The sequence below is a fragment of the Mastigoproctus giganteus genome, chromosome 14, assembly GCF_048544385.1.
Source record: "Mastigoproctus giganteus isolate SK-2022 chromosome 14, ASM4854438v1, whole genome shotgun sequence".
Lineage (NCBI taxonomy): Eukaryota > Metazoa > Arthropoda > Arachnida > Uropygi > Thelyphonidae > Mastigoproctus > Mastigoproctus giganteus.
The window spans coordinates 40321066-40342343 of NC_143588.1; the positions used below are offsets into that span (position 1 = coordinate 40321066).

General features: G+C 37.1%; 1 protein-coding gene across 1 annotated transcript in view; it reads left to right on the forward strand.

Annotated features, from left to right (window-relative positions):
* Positions 1-21278, forward strand: part of LOC150075078 (uncharacterized) — a 275156-nt gene that overhangs the window by 39451 nt on the left and 214427 nt on the right. The window contains exon 4 of the mRNA XM_090389084.1: positions 2321-2478. Coding sequence (XP_090245210.1) covers positions 2321-2478 — 158 coding nt within the window. The remainder of the gene's footprint in view (positions 1-2320; positions 2479-21278) is intronic.

The following is a 21278-nucleotide window of genomic DNA, read 5'->3' on the forward strand; positions in this document are numbered from 1 at the left end:
AGGTATGAAACTTTTAGTAGTTTCCACGATTAATTCCTTGAATGCTTCTCACTTAGAATTTTCTCTTGGTAACATTGTCAGTTGATCCCACTGTACAGAATTTAAAAACTGCCGGAGACCACTGTACTCACCTTTAAGGAAGCAAAAACCTTTTCCTTTACCCCTGATGGTAATTAAATCTTTAAGTAAATCCCACATCAGTACACTGTGATCACTGCCACCTAGTTGTTACTTTATCTGCAAATTCTTAATACACGAATGATCACTGCTGATAACCAGATCAAGAGTATTACTTTCTCTCATTGCCTCTCGAACATGCTGCTGCAGAAAACAATTATCCAATAAATCCACAAAAGTCTGACTAGTGTGTGAGTGACCAACCCACAAGTTCCAGTCAATATCTGGGAAGTTAAAAATCCCCCATTATAAGACATTCCGATTTACTAGCCCACTCTATTTCTCTGTACAATTGTTCATTGTACTCATTCAAGTCATTAGGCCTATAACACACTCCTACTCTTATTTTTGCTTTCACAGTGCTTATGTCACACCAAACTGACTCAACAGTACACTGTTCATCTATATCAACTGGATGCACTTCTTTTGATTTTATGTTTTTCTTAATTAACAGCATAACACCTCCTCCGTTTCTATCCTTTCTGTACACATTGTACTCCCCAAATTCCAGTTCAGCATTCCTTATATCTGTGTGTCACCACGTCTCTGCTATCCCAACAATATCCGCCTTTGATGTCTTGACCAACACTTCAAATTCATCAAATTTATTTACTATACTTCTAGCATTGGTATACATGCAAGCATACATGCTCCTATTCCTATTCCTAGTTACCCTAACACATCCCATATACCCACCTATTTCAGGATGACTGCCATCCATCCCTGAAACCCCCAACATTCCTCGCTCCAGGTCGCTACTTATTCTAATAGAAGTTGTGCAAGAATCACCTTCACCTCTGCCTATGGCTACTGTTAAACTATTAGTCCTTGTATTCCCCCAAGCTATCAGTGTTTACTTTATATTAGTTATGTTCTCCTGCAAAGGAAATATAGTATTCTAATGAATTGTTTTTTTATGTTAAATTTCAAAGAAATTAATAAATCTTACTCTTTATATATTTTTATTGTTTGTTATGTTATTATTTAGTTGCTTAATGGGGAAATCTCAAGGGATAATTTATGTTTTGCATACATTTTCCAGAACATTGATAATTTAATATTTGACACTAATTCATTCACCTTTTCAGTCTTAACCTTATGTAACCAGGATATCTATACTGCATAGTTGCTTCACATGTCTTCTCCTCCCTCAAGAGAGTTTTTTTTATCTAGTTTTGTAGAAACAAGAAAATTTGTTTGATGCCAAAACATGGAGATGAATGACTTCTCTTTGCTCTTTGCACATTGTAGGGGTGGGGATGCAGCTCTCTTTCTTGAACTGCAGGGTATTATGTGACTGTGATGCCTTGTGCATCAACATGAGTTGCTCATCTGTTGATTATTATGTGCAGGTTATTTACAACTCCTAATAATAATTGATATATAACATTCATAATAATAACTAACTCAGTATTTGACTACATTTCTAATTGAACTTAAGCAATTTTTGCCTGTTATAATATTTTTTATCTGTACAAGATGTAATTTATTTAATTATTTATTAAGCTATATAAAATCCCATTACAATGAATTTTGTTTCAATGAAATTTTTACTATAAGAAAAATATTTCTAGGTCCCAGCCAGCTTCCCTTCTGATTAGTTTTTTTTTTTTTTTTAACATTAACATTAGTAAAGGCATATGATGCAAGAAAGCAAGCTTATACAGCATCAGCCAAAAAAAAAAAAAACCTTCCCATTTCACCCACCCATTCACTCCAAAAGTTTGTCTAGTTCTGCCTTGAATTTATTTAGGCAGTCAACTTCCACAATGACAGATAGAAACTTGGTCCGGCAATCAACAAGTGTTCTGTGTTAAGGGAGTATCTTACTTGAGGACATCAATGATCTCAGTGCTGCAGATGCTTTTTTTTCACAGGGAATCTTTGCTATGTGTATTCCTGAATTTTTTTCATTTCTATGACCTTTATTAAAAAAATAAATTATTGAAATTCAGCTAAGTAATTTACAGGAAAACTTATTTTATTTATGACGATCACCTTTATTTTGTTGTATGCTTTATAACATGAAACATTTAATAGATTCAGTTCAGATCGTTGAAAAATTTAGCAGATTAAAGAATTCAGACTTATTTTACATTTTTTCTTTTATCAGCAGTTTTATTTTTTATTTTAAAATGACCAGGTTGCATTGAGCTCTACTCATATGATGGTGCTCACTTATGATCTTTTGGCTTTTACTTGGGGCGATGGTCATAAAGGCCAGTTGGGACACGGCTTCCCAGAAATATGGCGAAAGAAACCTAAATGTGTAGATGCCCTGAAAGGAAAGAATATTAGCAGGTAATTTTATAGTTTATTCTTGGAAATTAGCATCGTTTTAAAGAGTTTCTATTCATTAAATCTCTTTTGTTCTAATTTATTCATTAAAACATGCAATGTGCTTTCTATGCTCCACAAGTGATTTTCCTTGCTCCAACCTGGTTTTACCAGGCCCCCCTGAGTTACCTGCATTTATACAAATACAACTTTTGCCATACTTATGTATAGTCATAATTCCAAGCCATCCAACAATTATGTGATTCCAATATGCAATTACTTTTATTTGATGGTGACCTCAAATTTTTTTGACACATCTTATTCTGATTTCTTACTTCTGCAAGGTGGCTTATATGTCAGATAATCCTTCTTTCATTGATAATAACATGATTTATTAATCTAGAAAAAATGTAATCTTCATCAGTTGCATTCCTAATATAGATAACCTTAAAGACCTGGTTATTTTCTGTGTTGATATCTGTTCATCATAGCATAGGCAACATCTTTGAGTTCTCAAGCTGATTGGCATGATTAGTCAGCTTCTGATTGATCATGAGATTTTCCTTGATTGTGAGACATGCTGTTACATTGGCATCTTATGCTGAAGAATTTAAATGTGAAAAGCTGTTTTTGAAAATGAAGCCAACTTACAAATGCTTTTAGCATAAGTTAAGCATTTCCACTACTAACATAAAGCTGGATGTTCTCCATGACAGTATAGTAGTTTACCACTTGTCACATGTATTGGAGAAGGCTGCATTCCAATCCCATCTGAGACTGGAGGAATTCTTAAAGGCTTTTTCAGTTGGATCTGCCTACCACATCACCATAAATGATGATTGTCAAGCTACTGACAATTCATTATAGAAATGTGAGACAATAAATCCAATAATTTCTGCCCAAGAAATCCATGTTAGGCTTATGACCTGGCATCTTACAGGCATCTTACTTGAAATGTGTGTCTATGTTCTTTGATTACTGACAAATTTCTCCATGTCTCTGCATTTTTGTGCCAACTGTGTTAAATCTTTTAAGCATCCAGATGCAAACAAGGAAAATCCCATTTCTCCCCACTACACGAACAGTTTCAATAACACTATATTTATTTTGTTGCCACCCCACAATATAAAAAGATCTTGTTGATTCCTTTCATTTTGTTATCCTTGAGAGCTGATGCCTGAATATGATGATTTCCAGCTTTCCATTTTAATAGAGCACTATTCCTGAATGGTAGTTGGACATGAGGCTCACCATCTGGTGAGTATGGGCTTGGCACACCCAGGGTCCTGAGCTGGATATCATCATTCTTCTCTTTCTTGGTGATTCCCTTCTATTTCTCTCTCTCTCTCTCTCTCTCTCTCTCTCTCTGGATAATTCAGAATTTTTTTTTTTGCCTGGTGCAGCATAAGACTCATGCTTCCTTGCACCGTATGGCTAATAATAATAATAATGTATTCCTTTAAATGACGGGGCGGGAGAAAGCCTTCTCTGTAATGGCATAGATATAAGGTCTCTCCAAAAAGTATCCAGGCTAATAAGATATAGTCACAATAAGCATACATATGGGGTAGGCAATGAGATAGTGCCCTTCTGAGGTGCACTTAATCTGATAATTTTCCCACCACTGGAAAATACTTCTGGAAAGCTGATTTCAAAATTGCTGAAATCTGAGCATTACATTATTCTTTATTGTGTGCAAATTATCAAATCGACATCTTTTGGGGTTATTTTTAGTCTAGGAAACTAAAAAATAAAATAAATAAAGATCACATAGAGCCTGGGTGGGCAACCCTGTGACCATTCATCACAAGTGGCAAATGGCCATGAAAGTGTGGTGAATTTCAGTTTGCCATATTTGGCTCCACCATTAAAACATAACCAACCATTTTCCTGATGGCATGTGCTGGTTGCACCTTGACATTGTGTGCATTTGTGTCTGTTTCCAGTGTACAGTTTTCACATTTTTCCCTTCTTCACGCACTCACAAAAACTGTTATAATTGTTAACATTTTTGCATTTTCACTTCTAGAGATGGATAAGTGGGTTATTCGAAAACAAATTGAATCAGCCACAGAATATAATGCTGTGGTGAGTGACACAGACAAACTCATTGATTTGGAACTTAGTACTAAAAAAGATAAAGACAAGAGAATGGAAAAATGTGATGCAAAAGTTTCAAGAAAGCTAGGAGCTGAAATTTGTAGTAAAGTAAACAAAAGGTACCCTTCTTTGCAAAAAGGTTTCAGTGACAATAAGGCAGATCGTCTGAAGAAGCATGGCAATACACACAGTGAATTTAACAATAAATTTCCAGTTGATGGTCATAGTCATGTCGGTGAAATTGCCAGTCTGAAATCACAATTTGATGATCAGAAGGGTAGTGTAAAGCAGTTCCTTTTGTCAAGTGATCTTGTGACATTAGCTACCAATAAAGTTGCCTGGATTTTGGCTCAGAAGAAGAAACTATTTTCCAATGCTGAGATGGTGATGGAAACTCTGTTTAGAGAATTATGATTGGAAGGTGAAGAATGATACCCTGCAAAAAGTTCAGCATTTGCAGCTAAGCTGCAGGACAGTTGTTTGCAGAGTACTGGAATTATTGGAAAACATAGAATAATGACCAATTGAACGACTGTTTGTGTTTTTTCTTGGCACTGGACAAGTCAACTGACCTTACTTTAACGTGGCACAGTTAAAGTAAGGTCATTTTTGGTTTGGTTTGTGCTCCCTGATCACAAAACTCATGAAGAAATCCTTGTACTTTGTGGACCATGAGGTGAAATGTGTGGAACTGATATAATTGAAAAATTTTTTGAAGTTTCAAAAAAATGCGACCCAGATCTGAAAAACTAGCTTCTGTTACAACGGATGGTGTATCCACAATGATTGCAAGTAAATAGGCATTTGTTTCTCTTTTGAAACAGAATTGAATCAGAATGGCTTGAAACCATTGCCCTCCTTCTATTGCATTCTGCATCAGGAGAATTTGTGTGTGGACATGCCCAGAGCTGACATGTTGAAAATTTGATGGATATGGTTGTGAAAATTATGAATTGCATTCCAAGTGGAAGCTCCCTTATCCATGAACAGTTTTTTGAGGCTTTACAGTGGTTTTTGACCTTTTTTTAATAATGGCATCCTTAAGTAATTTATTTTATTTTGTGGCACTCCTACTCAGTTTTCTGCCTGTTAGATCCGATTTTCTCTGTGTGTATATATATATATATATATATATATATATATCTAATATTAAAAAAATATGTTATATTATAGTTATTATAGTATTTGAAGATTAAATGTGCAAGGCATAATATGATTGTGGAAACTCTCATAGTGTGGAACCACTTTGCAACTGTGATGGCATGTTTGCATTATCAGGGTACCTGCCCACCCACCAATGATAGACCAACAGCTTTGAAACGGTACCGTCTGGGTGGTGGTATCCACTGAGAATAAATAACAGTACTCTTCTCTACTAGAGAAGTATTACTTATTCAGAGTAGTGCAAAACCTGGTAGCCACAATATGAGATACAATTAAAAACGATGCCTTCACGCTACGTACATAGTTTAATTTATGAGTAAACTGTGGTATCTACACTGATATTGTATAGTTATTATAATAATATAATTATAAACAAAATTACAATTCTTATTACAAATTATATATACTCAGTATTCTCCACATAAAGTTTTGCTAGCCAGGTGGGGAAGTGTAATACTTTGCAATATTATAAAATTTTCTGTTATTTACAAACGGTACTAGGAAAGTTTTGCAATATGACGCAACAATGAATCACAGGAAGCTGCTTGTTGCTGCATGTTGAGACATGTTCATACGTGCATAGTAGCCGCCGCGCCAAGTCGATGGGCTCAGTTATTCATTAGTAGTGAGAGTGTAAAGTGCTTGCGATGGCATCGTGGTCACGAAATGAGATAAGGACAGTTTTGCGGTATAATTTCGTGCGTGGTTTAACTATAGACCAGTGCTTAGAAGAAATGACTCTTGCACTAGATGATGATAGTCCACATCGTACAACGATATTCAGGTGGTATAGAGAATTCCAAAGGGGAAATTTCACTCTGGAGGATTCTGAGAGGCTGGGAAGGCCACGAACGTCAGTTACGGAGGAAAACGTTACTGCTGTGAGGAAAATGCTTGACGAAAACAGGCGAGTGACCTACCAACAGATAGAGGATACTTTGGGCCTAAATGCACCAGCAAGTCGTTCGATTCTGCAAGATCATTTGCATGTGAAGAAACTTTGTTCTCTCTGGGTGCCGCATCAACTGACTGAAGAGCAGATGACACGACGTGTGACTTGGTGCCGGGAGATGTTAAAAAAGTTTGATAAGGGACAATCTCGGTATGTGAACAACATCGTGACAGGTGACGAGACTTGGCTGTACTATTACGATCTGCCAACCAAGGCTCAAAACAAAGTTTGGGTCTTTGAAGATGACGACACACCCGTAATTGTCAGAAAATCCCGATCTGTAAAGAAGAAAATGATAGCTGTATTTTTCAAATCGAGTGGAATTGTGGAACGTGTCATTTTGGACACGCAGAAGACAGTCACAGCTAAGTGGTATACTGAACAATGCCTGCCTAAAGTCATTGGATCTATGAAGAACCTGCGGCCAAAGTCAAGAATGGACACCTGGTGCCTCCATCACGATAATGCTTCAGCTCACTGCGCCAAAGCCTGCACCGAATATTTGACCACGACAGGACTGAAACTTCTCGAGCACCCTCCCTACAGTCCAGACCTTGCTCCCTGCGACTTTGCACTGTTCCCGCATGTGAAAATGAAGCTAAAAGGGAGGCGGTTTTCCAGTGATGAGGACCTTCTACGGGCTTGGGACAACGAGTGTGCTTTACTCCCTAGTGAAACTTGGCAGAACTGGTTTAAAGATTGGTTTCGGAGGATGGAGAGGTGTATTGAATGTAGAGGAAATTACTTTGAAAAAATTAAATAAACAAAGCTGTATTGCAAAACTTTCCTAGTACCCTTTGTATAAATGTGACTTAAGCGATCCAGAGCAAATATTAATTGCATAATTTAACATTATATACTCCTGTCACATTGATCTCAATCACATAGTATGTTCAAATTAATATTGATCAAGATCAGTGACTGCGAAAATTGCTTAAATTTTTGCCAGGCGGTCAGTTAAATTCATTGGGTGGGGTGCCCATTCGATAGGTCCTGCGAAGAACGCTGATACTTATATAATAATTTTATTCTTTATATAGAGGTACAAAATAAACATCAATTATAGATCACTACAAAATTAAAAAGATACTGTACAACGGAAGGTATTTAAACACTTGGTTTACGTAACATTTCAATGAGATATTTGTGCCTAGTGTGATTCGAGGATCTTTTTGATATTAGGTGGAATATTTATAATGAAATAAATACATAAATTTAAAAAAATAATAAGTTTAAGTAACTTAAACCCAAATTATGTGGCACCCCTGGAATGTTGTTGTAGCACCCCGTTTGAAAACCACTGCTTTAAAAGAATGCAATGACTGTGATTTCAAAGATCTTATTGACTTAGCAAATGTGAGATGGCTCAGCAGATGAAAAGTACTGGAACAGTTTACTTCTTTGCTTCCTCAAATTCAAGATTTCCTTGTTGAGAAATGTCAAATAAAAAATTTTTCTGACATTGAGAGCTCTTCATGGCAGTGTGATTTACATTTTCTGTGTGATATCATAGCTCACCTGAATGAATTGACGATGAAGCTCCAGGGAAAGGAAAAAGTAATGCGTGAGCAGGCACAGCATATTCAAGAATTCACATCAAAACTGAACCATTTTATGGCACAAACTCAGAAGAATGATTTAACCTGTTTTGCAAACCTGGCTAGATTTCTATAAAAAGATGAGGAGTGTGGTCTATTTGACATGAAGCAGCAGCTGTATGTAAACTGGATGAGAAATCTGTCTCAAACATTTGAATCACACTTTTCTGATTTCAATGACTTCAGATTGGCATTTCAGTTCTTATGTGATACATTTCACTTTCATGTTGCAAATTCAAGCAAATAACTTGCTACCCTTCTGTCTTTGGATAAATGTGGGTTTGCATTGATATCTTCTCTTCACAGTCTGGAACACTTGAAAGTTTGGCAGAATTTTTTAGTTGCAGAGATGTGGGAATCTATTCTGACTGACAAAGATCTCCCAACTTTGAAATCAGGCATTTCGAAATTATTGTCAACATTTGGATCAACTTGGGTGTGTGAATCAACATTCTCAATGATGGGGTTCATCAAAGTAAAAATACAGGTCTAGAACTGTTGATGTCAATTTAGAGGTGGAGCTGAGATGTGCATTTAGTTCAGATATTCAGCCAACATTTATGCAACTTGTCAGACAAAAGAATTGTTAAATTTTCTGATTTTTGATTTGAATGATTTGTTTCATCATTTGTGTCTGAGGCATTTGTAACTGAGTAGTCAAAATGTGCTATTTTTGAACAAACTTGTTCTAACAGTGTTATTTTTTAAATTTTTGATTGAGCAACCTGATATCTCAATTTTTGCATGGTGTAATAAATTTCACTTTTCATTTGCCATGCTCTGTGGTTACATTGAAAAATGGGTTACCCACCAGGACATAGAGCCATATCAGGTGAATACAGATTTTGCTAGGAAACAAAAAAAAAGATTACATAGGGCCATACTTGGTTAGAGTTTGGTAGGGAACAAAAAAATCACATAGAGACAAATCAGTTGAATACAAAGTTTTCTGGACTCAAACAATTGTTTTAGCCCAAAAAAAAAAAATTGTCCAGGTAGTGAAGAATGTGATGGCACATTATCAAGGTGAAACACGTCCAGTCTTTGGAACTCCACTTTTCTGGGTGTTTTTTTTTTTTTTTTTTTTTTAACATCATGAAAGCATCTCAGAACTTCAACCTAGAATTCTTTAGTAATTTGTCTTCCTTTTGGAGCATATTGATGTTGAACCCTCAAGGTCAAAAAATGCTTCCAACATAGCTTTCATTTTGCTGCCACTTGTTGCATTTTTTGGGTCAGTGGAAGGAGGAACTGGGGTGACTATAGTGTGGTTTTAGACTCATACATGTAAACCTGTATTTCATTTCGAGTTATGATACATTTCAAAAATTTCTCTTCATTAGTTCTGCATTCAAACAGTGTTCATGTTGCTCCTCTGTTAATAAGTATGGCACGAACTTTGTGGAAGTGTGCCTCATATTCAAAGTTTCATTAAAATAAAATGTTGTAATCTGATGCAGATACAAGTTTCTTCACTAATTTCACAAACAGTTAATCTTTGGTCATTTTATATTAGAGTTTGTACTTGACACACGATTTCATCATTTGTTGAAGTTTGAAAGCCATCCAGCTCACTAATTTCTTTAAAAGACTCCCTACCTGCTTTGAAATGATGGCACAATTTGAATACTTGTGTATTCCCAATTTATGAGTTTCTGTATAATATATTAAGGAGATCAGATGTTTTACTTGTCCTTTTTTCAAATTCTAAATCAAAATTCAACATGAGTATTATTCAGTGCACTCTGACATTTTGAAATACAACAAGATGTGAAAATATATCTGTTATTAACTAATAATAACTGACTTCTGTAAGTGAGCAAACAGCTTACTGCATGGAAGTAGTAGTAGCAGTAGTAATAGAGGCATGTGATGCAAGAAAGCATGCGTATGAGCTTATGTAGCATCAGCCAAAAAAAAAAAAAATTTCACACAACCATTCCCTCTTAAAGTTTGTCCAGTTCCTCCTTAAATTTATTTAAACTATCAACTTGCACATGACAGATGGAAGTTGGTTCCAACAATCAATTACCTGCTGGCTAAAGGCAAATTTCTTCACATCTATTCTACAACTGTCTTTCCTCAATTTGAATTTATGCCCCTTAGATTCACAATCTGAGCAAGAGAAAGAATTCCATCAGACTTCAGCATACTCAACTAATTAACGGCCTTATTAACCCAATCAGATCACCTTGCAGGTGCCTAGTCACCAGCCACTGCAATTTGCAGAACTTAAGCCTTTCTTGGTAAGATGACACCTTTGTTCCCCTCAACAATCTGTTGCCCTTCTCTCTACTCATTCTTGCATCTCTTCGTCCTTCTTAAAATGAGGCCTCCAGACCTGTATGCAGTACTCAAGGTGTGGTCTGACCATTGCCTTATACAAAGAGATAATCATCTCCTTGTTTCTGTTATTAAAATTCCTGTATATCATTGACAATGCGCCATGACCTGCTCTGGCAGCATCTCCAGTCCATGGGCACTTCCCCTGAGTCCAAGGATGCTCTCATAATTATGCCTTAATTCCTTTGCCACCTCCTTTAATATAACTGGATTGATCCCATCAATCCCAGGTGCCTTTCTTTTATTTAACTTCAACAATTTCTCCTCTACATTGCTCAGAAAACTTCAGATCTGACTGAACAACCACTCCCAGGTTGTTCTCATTTCTTACCACCGTAAATGTAGTAACACACAGGCAGTGCTTTGCATTTATCAAGGTTAAACTTCAGTTGCCACTTCTCAGCCCATCTACCCAAATTTTCTAGATCCTCTTGCAGTAGCACACTACCATTATTGTCATTGAAAACCCTGCCAACATTTGTATCATTTGCAAACTTCAACATTAAGTCTGATATACCTTCATCAATATCACTGATAAATATACAAAACAAAAGTGAGCTCAACACCAAACCCTGTGGTACTCCACTAATAACATTAGTCCACAAAGAGCAGCTTCCTTGATTACCACTCTCTGTCTTCTCCCACTCAACCATCCTTTTATCCATTGTAGCAACTGAACCTTAATACCATAGCTCCAATTTGTACAGTAATCCTCCATGCGCAACAGTGTAAAATGCTTTCCTGAAATCAAAGTATATGATATTAAAATTATTTTCTGCATCTAGTTCCTTTGTTACCACATCATAGTATCCAATCAAATTTGTCAGACAAGACTTTCCCTTAACAGACCCATGCTTTGTCTGAATTATTGTTGCAGTCTTGTCCAGATGATCCTGTAATGCATCTTTAACCTGTGACTCCATTATTTTACTTGGAACAGAAGTTAAACTAAGTGGTCTGTAATTACTCGTGTCACCCTTAGAGTCCCCCTTTGTGAATTGGAGATACATTTCACATCTCCAGTCCATGGGCACTTCCCCTGAGTCCAAGGATGCTCTCATAATTTTGCCTTAATTCCTTTGCCACCTCCTTTAATATAACTGGATTGATCCCATCAATCCCAGGTGCCTTTCTTTTATTTAACTTCAACAATTTCTCCTCTACATTTCTCTCAGTTATTTCAAAATTATTATGCACCCTGTTACATTTTGATAAACTTCTGGCATTTTCCACCCTTAATAACTCCTCATGTGTGAATGTAGATGCAAAATACTCATTCAGATTATCGGCTATCTGAGCAGGATCAACATTCAAACCATCTATTTTAAGTGGACTAATCAGATTTATCCCTTTCCTTCTAGAGTTTATATAAGTAAAGAAGTCTTTGCTGATTTTCTTTGCCTTCTTGCCAAATATTTATGATAATCTACCTTCGCTTGCCTAATCTCTTTTGTAGCTTGATTACATATATACCTTATATCTGCCATAGGCTTCTGTGTCACCTCATAATTTATATGCATTCCATGCATTTTTCTTCTCTGCCATGAATCTCATTAGTTCATCTGGCCTAAACCTTGAACAGTATTTCTTAATCGGTATGAAAAGCCTACTAGCTTCCATGATTAATTCCTTGAATGCTTCCCACTTAGAATTTGCTGTTGGTAATATCTTTAGTTGGTCCCACTGTACAGAATTTAAAAAAATCTCCGAGAACACTGTAGTCACCTTTACAGAAGGAAAAACCTTTCCCTTTTCCCCCTGATGGTAATTATATCTTTAAGTAATACACTGCGATCACAGTGAATTGCAGACACCTCCGCAGCCAGGTGGGAAGGAGCAGCAGTGCGTAGCACACGCTTCTTGATTAGACCAGGGTTCGAGCCCGTAACCACCAAATACGGAGGATGCAGAAAGGTCAGGGAATGACCACTGCATATCCCTGAGCAATATGGCCTTAGTTGCTAATGCTTCTAAAAAAAAAAAAAAAACAAATAACAAATAATAACAGTGTATTACTGTGATACATTGTGATCACTGCCACTTAGTGGTTCCTCTATCTGCAAATTGTTAAAGCACGAATAATCACTGCTGATAACCAGATCAAGAGTATTATCCTCTCTGGTTGCCTTTCGGACGTGCTGCTGCAGAAAACAACCTTCTATCTGGGAAGTTAAAATTGCCCATTATAACACAAACTGATTTATTGGCCCATTCTGTTTCTCTGAACAATTATTTATTATCATTTAGCATTAGCATTAGTAAAGTCACATGGTGCAAGAAATCAAGCGTATATAGAATTATCCAAAAAAACAAAAAAAAACAAAAAAAAAACAATCAAAACCCCTTCTCATTTCACCCATTCACTCGCTCCAAATATTTGTCTAGTTCTGGCTTGAATCTATTTAAACTATCAACTTCTGCAATGACAGATGGAAGTTTGACCCAGCAATCAACTACCCGCTGGCTAAAGGCAAACTTCCGCATATCTATCCTAAAACTGTCTTTCCTCAATTTGAATTTATGCCCTCTTAGGCAATTATTGTGAGCAAGCTCAAACCATTCAAGGCTTTATACACCTCAATCCGATCACCTAGCAGGTGCCTTGTCTCCATAAACTGTAATTTGCAAAACCTAAGCCTTTCATCATAAGAGCAACCCTTTGTTCCATTCAATAATCTTGTTGCCCTTCTCTGTACTCGTTCCAGTAGCTCTACATCCTTCTTAAAATGAGGCCTCCTGCCCTGTATACAGTATTCAAGGTGGGACCTGAGCATTGCCTTATACAAGGTGATAATTAACTCCTTATCCCTGCTAGAAAAATTCCTGTATATCATTGACAAGACACCATGAGCTACTCTTGCAGACCATCTGCACTGCTCAGCACAATTCCATGTGCAGCAGTATCAAAAGCCTTTCTAAGATCCAAATATATGATATCAAAATTATTCTTTGCATCCGGTTCCTTTGTAACCATATACAAAGGTTATGTAACCATAGTGTCCAATCAAATTTGTCAGACAAGGCTTTCCCTTAACAAACCCATGCTGTGTCTGAATTATTGCTGCAGTCTTGTCTAGATGATCCTGCAATGCATCTTTAACCAAAGACTCCATTATTTTTACCCAGAACAGAAGTTAAACTACCTGGTCTGTAATTACTTGTATCACCCTTTGATCCTCCTTTGTGAATTGGGGTCACATTTGCACATCTCCAGTCCATGGGCACCTCCCCTGAGTCCAAGGAAGCTCTCATAATTTTGGCTAAGAGTTTGCTTACTTCTTTTGCTGCCTCTTTTAGTATAACTGGATAGATCCCATCCATCTCAGGTGCCTTTCAACAATATCTCCTCCACTTTGCTCTCAGCTATTGCAAAATCATCTAGCTCACTGCCAGAGTTTAATTCACCTCTAGCATTCCCCCTCCCTGAATAACTCCTCATGTGTGAATTTAGATGCAAAATGTTCATTTAGTTAGTTAGTTAGCTACCTCAGCAGGATCATCAACAGTTGAACCATCGATATCAAGTGGACCAATCCGATTCATCTCCTTCCTTCTAGAGTTTACAGTAAAGAACTCTTTGCTGTTTTTCTTTGCATCCTTTTCCAAAGATTTCTCATAATCTGCCTTTGCCTGCCTAATCTCCTTTGTGACTTGGTTACAAACCAGCTTATATCTATCATAGGCTACCATGTCACCCATTAATTAAGCAAAGTTAACATAAGAAAGGCACCTGCTGGGATGAATGTAACTATCCATTTATATTAAGGGAGGTAATGAAGGAAGTAAGCAAACCCCTAGCCATAAGAGAGCTGCTACTTATTCCAATAGAAGCAGTGCAAGAACCACTTTCACCTCTGTCAGTGGCTGCTGTTAATCTATTAGTTCATGTATCCCCCCAAGCTAGCAGTTTTCCGACTCACCTAACACTGCCTCGATAGCATCAGCAAATATTCTTTCACCCTTTCTATTTAAGTGTATCCCATCCCTGTAGAAGCAGTCTCTCCTGTTAACAAGCACGGACCATGCTGAGAAAACTCCTATCCCTTGAGCCTTGCACAGTCTCTATCCATGGCTGAAATGATCAATGAGGCTCTCATCATATACTCCCTCCTATCGTGTCTGGGCAGAATTTCAGACACTTTCAATTTCGGCGCTGGGTGCCAAGTGGTACATGACCAAGTGATTCTAGTGCTTTTCTGAAAGCGTTTCCTAAAAGAGCATTTAAGCGAACAGTTTCGATTTTTAGTTTCAAACACCATTTTCTTGATTTCTATCAGAGTAGCCCTCTCGCACTACAATAAGTAGGCAGAAGCCCAGAAATGAAAACCACCTTTCTGTTTCCTTTTCTATTAGTACTAACTTACACTTGCACTGCTTCCATTGTAATGAGCAGCAGCCTAGAGAACAAGATACTGAGGATTTCAAGAGCTGCTGGGAGTCATCGTGGAACAAGTAAATACATGGGCTGTGTTAGGGTAACTAAGAATAAGAACAAGTGCATGTATACTTGAATATACACTAATGCTAGAAGTATAGTAAATAAAATTGATGAATTTGAACAATATCTGCCTTTGATCAAGACATCAAAGGCAGATATTGTTCGGATATCAGAGATATGGAGTCACACAGATATAAGCAGTGCAGAATTGGAATTTGGGAAGTACAATGTGTACAGAAAGAACAGACAGGGTAGGAAAGGAGGGGGTGGTTATGCTGTTAGTTAATAAACACGTAAAATATACAGAAGTTCATCCAGTTGACATGGATAGACAGTGCAATGTTGAGTTGCTGTTAAGAAACACAAAATCTAAGGAAGTGCATCCAGTTGACATGGATAGACAGTGAAATGTTGAGTCTGTTTGGTGTGACATAAACACTGGAAAAGGGAAAATGAGAGTAGGAGTATGTTATAGGCCTAATGACACTGATGAGTACAATGAACAGTTGTGCAGAGAAATAGAATGGGCCATTAAATCAGAATGTCTTGTGGGGATTTTAACTTTCCAGATATTGACTGGAACTTGTGGGTTGGTCACTTGTATGCTAGCCAGACTTTTGTGAATTTATTGGAGGATTGTTTTTTACAGCAACATGTTCGAGGGGCAACCAGAGGGAGTAATACCCTTGATCTGATTATCAGCAGTGATCATGCATGCATTAGGAATTTGTAGATAAAGGAACCACTAGGTGACAGTGATCACTGTGTACTGATGTGGGATTTACTTAAAGATGTAACTACGATCAAGGGTAAAGGGAAGAGTTTTTGTTTTAATAAATGTGACTACAGAACTCTCAGACAGTTCTTAAATTCTATAGAGTGGGATCAACTGATGATGGTACCAACGTTGAATTCTAAATGGGAAGCCTTCAGGGACTTAATCTTGGAGGTTACCAGGCTTTTTATAGCAACTAAGAAATGCTGTTCAAGGTCTAAATCGATGTCGGATGAATTAATGAAGCTCGTGGCAGAGAAGAAAAATGCATGGGATGCATATAAATTATCATGCAACACGGAAGCCTATGGCAGATATAAGGTATATATGTAATCAAGCTACAAAAGAGATTAGGCAAGCGAAGGTAGATTACCATAAATATTTGGCAAGAAGGCAAAGAAAAACAGCAAAGAGTTCTTTACTTTTGTAAACTCTAGAAGGAAGGGGATGAATCAGATTGGTCCACTTAACATAGATGGTTTGACTATTTATGATCCTGCTCAAGTAGCTGATAAACTGAATGAATATTTTGCATCTACGTTCACACTTGAGGAGTTATTCAAGGAGGGGTATGCCAGAAGTTTATCAAACTCTAAGAGAGAGCTAAGTAATTTTGTGATAGCTGAAAGCAAAGTTGAGGACAAATTGTTGAAGTTGAACATAAAAAAGACACCTGGGGCAGATGGAATCTATCCAGTTATAATGAAGGAGGCAGCAAGGGAAGTAAGCAAACCCTTAGCCATAATTATGAGAGCATCCTTAGAGTTAGAGGAGGTCGCCATGGACTGGAGATGTGCAAATGTATCCCCAATTCACAAAGGGGGTTCAAAAGGTGACATATAATTATAGACCTGTTAGTTTAACTTCTGTTCCTGGAAAAATAATGGAGTCACTGGTTAAAGAGGTGATACAGGATCACCTAGACAAGACAGCAGCAATAGTTCAGACACAGCATGGGTTTGTTAAGGGGAAGTCTTGTCTGACCAATTTGATTGGATATTACAACGTGGTTACAAAGGAACTGGATGCTAAAAATAATTTTGATATCATATACTTGGATTTCAGGAAAGCTTTTGATGCTGTTGCACATGGAAGACTGCTGTACAAATTGGAGCGGTATGGCATTAAGTTACTGCAATGGATGAAGGGATGGTTGAGTGGGAGACTGCAGAGAGTGGTAATGAATGGACACTGCTCTATGTAGACTAATGTTATTAGTGGAGTCCCAGGATTCGGTCCTTGGCCCATTGTTGTTTTTTGTATTTATCAATGATATTGATGAAGATATATCAGGCCTAATATCCAAGTTTGCAGATGATTACAAAGGTTGGCAGGGTTGTTAATGACAGTAAAGACTGTATCCTACTGCAACAGGATCTAGAAAAGTCAGGCAGATAGGCTGAGAAGTGGCAACTGAAGTTTAACATTGACAGATGCAAAGTACTGCATATGGATAACAGTAACCCAAGAGAAACGTGCAAACTCTGTGGTACTATAATCAGTGAGGTGGAGAATGAAAAAGACCTGGGTCATAATTGTGCAGTCAGATATGAAGTTTTCTTAGCAGTGCAGGTGGGCTGCCAGAGCAGGTCATGGAGTTTTGCCAATGATATATAGGCATTTTGCTAGCAAAGACAAGGAGGTGGTTATCCCTTTCTATAAGGCAATGGTCAGGCCAAGCCTGAGTACTGTATACAGGTCTGGAGGCCTCATTTTAGGAGTTGCTAGAACGGGTACAGAGAAAGGCAACAAGATTGGTGAGAGGAACAAAGAAGTATGCTTATGAAGAAAGGCTTAAGTTGCAGCATCTAGAGACTAGGCACCTGTGAGGTGATCTGATCAAGGTTTATACGGTCTTGAATGGTTAGAGCAGGCTAAATGCTGATGGGATACTTCTGCTTGCTCAAAGTAACAACCTGAGGGGGCATAGATTCAAATTGAGGAAAGACAGTTGTAGAATATATGTGCAGAATTTTGCCTTTAGCCAATGGGTAGTTGATTGCTGGAACAGACTTCCATCTGTTGTGTGCGCCTCCATAGCCAGGTGGACGGGAGCAGCAGTGCATATCACACGCTTCTTGATTAGACTCGGGTTTGAGCCCGTGACCACCACAAATACAGAAAGGTCAGGGAATGACCACCGCATATCCCTGTTGCAATATGGCCTTAGTTGCTAATGCTCCTAAAAACCAAATAACAGCAACAACAACAACCATCTGTTGTGAGAGTTGATAGCTTAAATAAATTTAAGTGGCTGAACTACACAAAAATTTGGAGTGACCGTATGGGTGAAATGGGAAGGGTTTTTTTTTTTTTTTTTTTTTGGCTGATGCTGTGTAAGCTTTCTTTATTGCATCATATGCCTCAACTAATGCTAATGCCAACTCTAAACTATTTCAGTTTGGCTTGTCTGACACCAATCTCTGCTTGTGTGGTGCTGAGAAAACCTGGACGCACATTCTGTATCACTGCAACCTATACCACGACGACAGATATAAACTACAAGCTGTTTGTTAGCAATTTTTCTGAAGGAAATGAAGTGGCACAGACTAAAAATTCTCTATTGTTCTTAGCTCTACAACAATTCTCCTCTGCTGTTTTCAATAAAAGAAAGTAAATTTTCTCAATTCTGTTATCATCTCAACAACAACAAGGAACCAACTCAACCCCTGCAACTTCTGCTGATATCTCTAGAAACTGACTTCACCTGCTTTCTTAAAATTTACATTACAGCATCCTTGTTTTAAATCTAAACTGTTTCAAAATGCACTGCTACACTCACCTTCTATTTTTTTAATTCTTTTATTCTTTCTATTTTCTTTTTATTTATGTTTTCCTCTTTTTATTTTTTTATTTTTCTATCTTTATCTTTTTTCTCTTTTTCTATTTTTTTATTTTTAATTTAATTTATTTATTATTATTTTATTTATTTTTCTATTTATTTATTTATTTTGCTGGTACCCCTGTTTGGGCAGCAGTAGGTACTAGATTTGCTGGCTCTCACTTAGGGCTAGCTTTAGGGTAACCTGTGTTACTGTGTTACACTGGCCTAGGGGCACCCAGTCACTTTGTGGGTTTTGAGATGCTCACTCTAAAACAGTGATGGTTCCAATCTCTCTCTCTCTCTCTCTCTATTTTTGAAGATTTAAGAGAAATCCAGTTGGCCTGCCTCCCTAAAATCCACTCGTGCATACCTCGTTGATAAGCCCTGTTACATCACTTTGGTGGCAACAAACATGTAGAGTGGTTCCCTTCAAGATGCCTGATCAGTGTGAAGAGGAAAAGATCAAACCCTCCAGCACTTTATTAAATATGACAACATGAAGAAATAAATGGTCTTCAGTTCCCAGCAGTGATATTATAGAACAGTAATCATCTTTTAAGGTCACAGTATATGTCAGTACTAATGATCTTTAGCATAGGCATTTTGAGAGTTTTCTTAAAGTATAAGTTGATGTTCATTAAAAGCCATGAATGAGGGCTAAATATGAAAGTGTCTGGGAAGCAGTTTATGTTGTGTGCCTTGTCAATCAATTTGGCCTTGGGGAGATTGTGCAAGGCTCATGGGGTAGAATTATTTATTTAACATGGCCAGTTATACTGATGAGATATGTTTAAAAGGGTGGGGAGAAAGAATATTTGCTGATGTTATCAACACAGTGTTAGGTGGGTTATTAAACTGATAGTTTGGAGAGGATACACAGACTAATAATTTAACTGTAGCTGCAAACAGAGGCAAAATTAATTCTTGCATTGCATGTAATTTGATATGCAGGAGCATTAAAATCAGAAGGGGGATCAGTGGGGGTCCCCACTGATGAATAGCAATTTAATGATGAATAAAATGGGAATAGCAATTTAATTGGCTGTGTGAGAGTTGCTAAAACATAAACAGGCACACATTTACTTGCTTTTACACTAATAATAAATAAATTTGATGAATTTGAAGTATTGGTTGAGTCATCAAATGCTGACATTATAATAAACATGGTGTCACTGATATGGGGAGTCAGATTTGAATATGTGACAGAAAGGAGATATGACAGGAAGGGGAAACAGTGATTTTTTAGGTAAGAAGCACACAGACTCTAAAACAATACATTCAGTAGATGCAGTTTGCTAGTGAGTCCGTCTGGCGTGACATGAATATTGGTAAAACAAAAGTGAGAGTTGGACCCTTATAATGTGGAGGATTTTAACCTCAATATCAACTGTAACTCATGAATTGGTAGCTGACTCAGTAGCAATATATTTCTTGATCTGCCAGGTGACTTATTTCTACACAAACATTTTAAAAAAGCAACAAAAGAAAGAAATGTTTATGTTATTCTGATTATCACCAGTGATAAATCATGTATCAAAGATCTTGGCAGAGGTGATTGTAATGAGCTCAGACATTTTTTAAACACTTTTTGGGACTAACCAGTGTTAAAAAATATAAATGCCAAATGGGAAGTGTTCGTAGAAGTAATCATGGTGGCCACTAAGCATTTTATCCCAACTAAGAGATATTGTTCAAGATTTAGACCAAAATGGATATTATATGATTTGATGAGCTTAGTGACAGAGATATAAAATGCATGGGATGGTTATAAATTATCAGAGTATACAGAGTCTTACAATAAGTACAAACTAGGGTGTAGAAGTTATTTCAGGAGTTAAGCAGGCTAAAGCTTATTACAAGAAGTCTTTGTCTAAGAATGCAATGAAAAATGTAGCAAGGCATTCTTTTCCTGTGATAACACTTTACGGAAAACAAATGAATCACATTGGTCCTTACAAAGGAACTGGATGCAAATAAGAACTTTAACACCACATACTTATATTTCAATAAAGCATTTCACACTGTACCACATGTATTATTATTTTATAAATTGAAGTAATATAGCATTAGGGACAAAAGTCACTACTATGGATAAATGAATGGCTCATTTGGTAGGAGGCAAAGAGTAGTTATACACTGGTGTTCAAAGAAAGTGCATCACCTAGGAATTTCACATTTCTAACCCTTTTTCACGATGGTATGTTACATTAATGACTAGCATCACAAATAGAAATATAAAAAAAAAGATATTTATTAATAGTTAAGGCAGAGCTAAGTAATATTTGACAGGTGCTCTCAAAATATCCCAAAATGAGCATTTGCGACCTTTATACAACTGTTTTGGTAAACACAACAATTATGGCTGAAATGTTATCAGAAGCTCTTAATTTGCTTCAGTTTATCATTTTAAATGGAAAACTAAATGAAAAGTTCACCAGATGCAAACTAATGAATATGGCCATTAATCTTCGCAGACTAATGTGATGAGTGGGGTTCCACAGGGGTTGGTATCAGACCTCTTACTGGTTTTAATATTTATTAATGATATCGATATTTCAAGTTTAAATATTTAGTTAAACAGCCTCTGGCCCTGATGACAGCAGCAGTCGAGGCATTGACAAGATCAATTT